This window comes from Lactuca virosa, chromosome 2 (assembly GCF_052849685.1).
Source record: "Lactuca virosa cultivar CGN04683 chromosome 2, Lactuca_virosa_CGN04683_v6, whole genome shotgun sequence".
NCBI lineage: Eukaryota > Viridiplantae > Streptophyta > Magnoliopsida > Asterales > Asteraceae > Lactuca > Lactuca virosa.
In genome coordinates, this window is record NC_136427.1 from 123,089,324 (window position 1) to 123,095,691 (window position 6,368).

The following is a 6,368-nucleotide window of genomic DNA, read 5'->3' on the forward strand; positions in this document are numbered from 1 at the left end:
CTGCTTAAATTAATTGATTTTCTAAGGATTGGTAATAGCGAATGCGAATCTAATCACTTTAGTCGGTAACCAATAATAATTAATCTATTGCTTTGCCATAAAATTCACCATAGGAGTGAATGAGTTGAACCTAAGCAGAAACCTTTTATTTAATTTGGTGAATTTTTACTTGGTTTTAGTTGATTAGTTAATTGCGTGCTAGTTAGTGTGTCTAACTTTCTAGTCTTGTAAAACTAGAGAAAACCCTTTTACTTTTATTACTTGTTGGTTAAAATTAGTTATTAGGTTAATTTCCGTTCCTTGAGTTCGACACCCTACTTATTCAACTATACCACTAAAAGACAGGTTCACTGCCTTTGAGTATTTAAATTATATTTTTAGAGTAGGAATAAAACGAGTTGGTTTTACACACATCAGTTCTCTTCTTGAACCTTAGAAGAACTCTCTTCATTTGATTGTAAACTTTTGTCTGGAATGGTATCATTTAGTCCATCATCTGGAGGTCTTTTCCTAGAGCAGGTAACCTCTTTCCCTTTATCCTTAAAAGGAAAAATATTTTCAAAGAATTCATCCTCTGCTGATTCCATGATGGTTTGGTTATGGATATCATCAACATGTGATTTAAACACAAGAAACCTATAGGCTGCACTATTCATGGTAGGGCCAAGATAGATGCAATCTATGGTTTTTGGTCCAAGTTTAGTCCTCTTAGGAATAGGTACTTGTGCCTTAGCAAGGCAACCCCACACTTTCATCCTTTTATAAGAGGGTAACCTCCCTTTCCACATATGATAGGGTGATTTATCACTCATTTTATGAGGAATTCTATTAAGTATTGAATTTGCTGCAAGACATGCTTCTCCCTACAGATTATGTGGTGCTCCAGAAGTAATTAACATTGAAATAATCATGTTTTTCAATGTTCTATTCTTTCTTTCTGCCACTCCATTTTGTTTAGGAGTATATGGAGCAGTTGTTTGATGTATAATACCACTTAAAGAACAAAATTCAGCAAAGTCTTTGGATTCATATTCTCCTCCTCGGTCAGACCTTAGTTTTTTGATCTTTTTGTCAAGTTGATTTTCAACTTCAGCCTTGTAATTCTTAAAATAATTCAAGGCTTCATCTTTGGTATTTAACAAATAAATATAACAATATTTGCTGCAATCATCAATAAAAGATATATAATAATTATTTCCTCCTCTTGTAGGTGTTGCTCTAAAATCACATAAATCAGAGTAGATTAAGCCAAGTATTTCATTAGATTTTTCAACTGATTTATGAGGATGTTGTGAAAATTTTGATTCTACACAAACCTCACATTTTATGTTTTTATCTAATGAACATTTTGGTAACATGCCAAGTTTTGCCATTCTTTGAATAGAACGAAAATTGACATGTCCCAAACGAGAATGCCACAAAATTGAAGGATCATGCATATACATAGAAGAGGGGGTAGTAGTGCCAATTATTGCATTAGCATTAACATTGGTTACATCATTGTTTGGTGTTTCAACACCATAGTACAAAGGTAAGACACTGACTTTGAAGAGACCCTCACTAAGGTATCCCTTTCCAACATACACCCCACCCTTGGTGAGAACAAACTTATCCGACTCAAATACAAGTTTGAAACCTTTGTTACTAAGAATAGGACCAGAAATCAAATTCTTAGTAATTTCAGGAACATGCAAAACATCACTTAAAATGAGTTCTTTTTCAGAAGTTAGTTGCAGCTTCACTTTTCCCTTTCCTTCAACTTTTGCAGTAGAGCCATTCCCCATAAACATTGGTTCAGAATCCGAGACTTTCTGGTATGTAGAAAACATGGTTCGGGAGTTGTAAATGTGCCTTGTGGCTCCAGTATCAATCCACCAATCCACACAATTGCTAACCATGTTGGTTTGAATCACAGCAACAAATTGATTTGGTGATTCAACCATGTTGGCTTGACCAGAATTTCCTCCACCAGAATTACCACCATTGTTTCCATTGTTCCTTCCATTATTTCCTCCATTGTTTCCTCCTTGACCCCTCCTGAATCTGCAATTTTTAGCCTTGTGTCCAATTTTTCCACAAACATAGCATGGACCAGAATTCTTCTTGAAATTCTTCTTGTTAGGGCCATGATTTTTGCCATCTTTGGAAGAGTTTTTGGAGCCTTGCTTCCCTTTCTTGTTGTTCTGCTATGTCCTTGAAGTACTTGCTTCTCCAACAAAGTTTTCACTTGGTTCCAAGGAATTTGCATCTACCTTCTCATTCAATCTGTTATCTTCTTCCACACGAATTCTCAACACAAGTTGCTCAAAACTCATGTCATCAGTTAAGTGCTTAAGATATAATTTGAAATTCTTCCAAGAAGGAGGAAGTTGTCAAATGATTGAACCAACAAAAAAGTTAGAGTTTATACGCATACCTTCAACTTCAAGATCATGTGCAATGACTTGAATTTCCTACACTTGTTTGTGGACAGATTTGGTATCCACCATCTTGAAATTCATGAACTTCCCAATCACGAATTTCTTGGAACATGTCACTTCTGTTTTGTATTTCTTTTCTAGTGATTCCCATATCTCTCTTGCAGTAGTCATGGTAGAGTAGATATCATAGAGAGAATCATCCAAGGCATTCAGAATATAATTTCTGCAATTATATTCATTTGTGTTCCAATTTTCCACAACCCTTTGATGTTCTGCCAATTAGGCTTCACTAGGTGGTTTTGTTCCTTCTGCAGTGGTTATACCAGTAGGAGGAGAGGGAGAATCATCAGTGAGAACATTAGAAGCATGAAGAGTTGTTAGATAAAACAACATCTTCTGTTGCCATCTCCGGAAATCTGAGCCTTTGAATTTCTCAGGCTTTTCCACATGTGTTTTGATGATGGAATTTTGATCCATTCTTTACTCTTTGATTTTTGTCTTAGATAGTTAATACAAAAGTATACAATCAACAAAGTAATTGAAATAAAACGAACTAAATTCAGATATATTTAATATACAAGAATCAATTTATAGAAAACATACTTGTTTGATGATTACATAGAAATATAATCACGAAATTGTAGAGATTGAGGCCTGCCTTGCAGTGTCCTAAGACAAAAATTTCCCTGGTAGGGATATGTCAAGAGGATACAACAATCAACCAAGATCTTCTCTTGATTTTGACGAAATTCACTATGTTCCCTTCATTGTATGTGGAATACGAATTTATATGTGGAATATTTGTATGGTTTATCTAGAACCCGAAATCTGTTCTTTGGTGATCTATTTATAGGTATAGATTGACTGTTTTTCCCTCCAAAAACTGTTAACCGAAAATAACTGTCAAAACAGTTAAAACGAATTTAACAGATTTTTTAATAGATAATAAAAGTCAAAATCGGAAATAATATATATATAAATCAATGTAACTAGTCAATGAGACCCCAAAAGCCCAAGGCCAATCTTTTGACCATTATATATATATATATATATATATATATATATATATATATATATATAAGTCTTTCAAGACCATTTTGACTAGCCCAATCACCAAATCCAACCCAATCCCTCTAGTCCAAGCCTTTGATATAATTAGTAAACAACTAGTAGGAGGCTTTTTAAGAGAGTATAAGGTTCCTCTTTCTTCCAATGTGGGACAAGTCCCATAAAGAGAGTTTTCCATTTAACAAAGTTCCAACAATATTTTGGTAGTTGGGTGTCTAGCCATGAGAGACAATCTCGATTTTCTGTCCATGGACTGTTTGAAACATTGTGTTGCGTTGATTTTGGGAGACCGGATTTGAGCAGAGTGTGTAATGGGCCTATGCAGTATATGTTTGGGCAAAGACTGCGGATTTGATCGAGTATGGATGCGTCCAGAGCTTCGAATGTGTTGAGTATGACACCATGAGCTCGAGGAACTTGTCGAGCTTTGTTCTTTATGATTTGCATAACGGGATTGGTTAGGTTATCGTAACGATAGAAACCTGGAAGATCCCGGCACCGGAGGAAAGTTTCTGTTCTGGGGATGTTCTTTATCAACACATCCAAATCGATACCTGAATCAAAAAAAGGTTTTCATTTTTCATTTTTCAACATTTGAAGTCATATATCGTCGGTGAAAGGAAAAGAAGGAGTTGCACTCACCGTTGAAAGGGACCTCGCCGGCTCCGATGAGCTTAGGAAGACACAAGTACGTCCAGAGAGCGCAAGGACTCACCGTTTCGAAATAAATCAAAGGAATCTGTATCTCTTCCGCGACATCAAGTGCAAATGAAAAGAATCTGTCGGGTATTACAACAGTCACCGAAGAATCGGATTTGGAACTGAAGCATCCAGAAACCATCATTTCTCTGAAAGCTGGTTCGGTCACAGTTTTCATTCCTTCAAACACCTCGTTGTAGCGTGCGGTGGAACGAGGATGGTCGTCGGGGAGTCCGTCGGAGATGGTCTGAAAACGGAAATTGGGGTAGCGGCTGAATCGGGACAAGACATTGGTGTGACAGAGGAGGTTTCGTTGGATGTGGCCGGTGTTGAGGACAGTGACGGAGATGCCGGAGATACAGAGGAGCTCTGCTAATTTGAGCACACAATTGACAGGACCTTGGCAAAGGGAAAATCAGGACATGGGTAGACATAATTGACTGAACTCCGAGAGAATCTTCCGAGAGTACGTACTTTGGTGACAAAGCAGCAGTACTTCAGATTTCTCAATGGCGGATGATCAAGATGATATGTTACTTTATTAAGAAGCAAATTGAAAAAGTTGTCCATCTAGTATTAGGAAAATTATAGATATGGTCCTTTAACTATTTTTCATCATTGATATATTCTAAATATGAGTTTCTTGTATGATTTTATTCTTTCGATAGTCTAACTTAATTAGAGTTTAACCATTAGATCATCACAATGCATAGTTTAATAGGAGAGTTGAATAAGGTGTCATGCATAATTGGTATTAATGGATTAAACTTTACCATTGTGGGATGTCATGTTAGCGTTGAATGAATATGGATTTCAATGGCCATTGAACTCTTCAGTGGGAAAAATGAAAGTTTTTTAACTATTAAATGTATGATCTATTAAACTTTGTAGAGTTCAATGTATTGTAGAGAAATTTTGGTAGAGTTGTATGGAAAGTAAAATGATAATGTGTCAATCCATTTACTCTAAAGAGTTCAATTCATTGAACTCTAAAGAGTCCATATAATGATAATTAGATCCTTATTCGTATCTTGTCCAACTTGCACCCAATGTACTTAAACACGTAAACTTAACATTCTGGAAATTAAAGTACCATAACAATAGCTTTAATCCGGTAAAAGGGTGTTTTTTTCTCCAAAATTGACGATGACTCAACTAGAAGAATGAAGAGAATAGAAAGGAAAGTAGAAGAACCGAAGAGTGAATCACAACTAATCTAGGGTGAATAAAAAAAATGTATGTTGTTACATAGGAAAAATTATGGTTATAACTTATAAGGATGTTTTATACGAGAGAGAAGAAGAAATGGATCTATAATTGTTATTTGTATAAAAGAATAATTGTGCTATCGGGTCGAGGTCGTTGGAAATATGTTCATTAGTTACTAAATTGGGCCATTTGCGTTAAGTGTTCTTTGATACTTCAATAGAAAATTTATAAATTAATAGGTAGAATTAAAGGCTTGTGAGTAAGTTTTAAAAATTATTATTTTTATAATGTACTATATTAAACTAGTAAAAAGCATGATTATCACCATAGGAATCGGTTGTGTAATAAAAGATAGTTAAGGACCATTTATGTAATTATTCTTTATTATTTACATATCAAATTAAAAAAATAATAGTATCTTTGTCTTTATAGTGTTTGAATATTTATATTGTCACTTGTAGATATAAAATAACACAAATTAAATATAATTTGTCCACTGTATGCGACATGCGACTATAATATATATAACCATGTCAAATAGTATTGGCCAAGTAACGTAATATTCTTTCGAACCTCGGTTACATAAACTTTGAGAACATTGGACTTAATAACCGATGTCGGACCTATAAAATACAAATTTCATCTAACCTAATTCGCAAAATGTGGTAACGGATAGAATTGAAGAGGCTTCTTAACCATCTGAGCTTCTCAGTAGTAGGGTGACATGGTTGTGTACCCGTGGACGAACACCACACCGTCGCACTTGGTGATCTCTCTCTTTCTCTCTCTCTCTCTCTCTCTCAAAAAACTAACTTGTAACAACGTAAATTTCCAAAACAATTTTTTCATTTAAAAACATATTTTCATTCATAAAATATCATAGTAATCCAATGTATCACAGGTTAAAAACATATTTTCATTCATATTTTCATTCCCAAGATCCTCAAATACATAAATCCTCTCAGTGTGTAC

The 6,368-nt window shown here is 34.9% G+C and overlaps 1 protein-coding gene across 1 annotated transcript; it reads right to left on the reverse strand.

Annotated features, from left to right (window-relative positions):
- Positions 1-413: 413 nt before the first annotated feature.
- LOC145157720 (uncharacterized) lies at positions 414-2,591 on the reverse strand. The gene is made up of 4 exons (XM_079076719.1): positions 2,472-2,591; positions 2,253-2,351; positions 1,317-2,186; positions 414-863 (listed from the first exon to the last, which is right to left on the reverse strand). The coding sequence occupies exons 1-4, from the start codon at positions 2,589-2,591 to the stop codon at positions 414-416; spliced, it is 1,539 nt and encodes a 512-aa protein (XP_078932845.1).
- Positions 2,592-6,368: the final 3,777 nt, after the last annotated feature.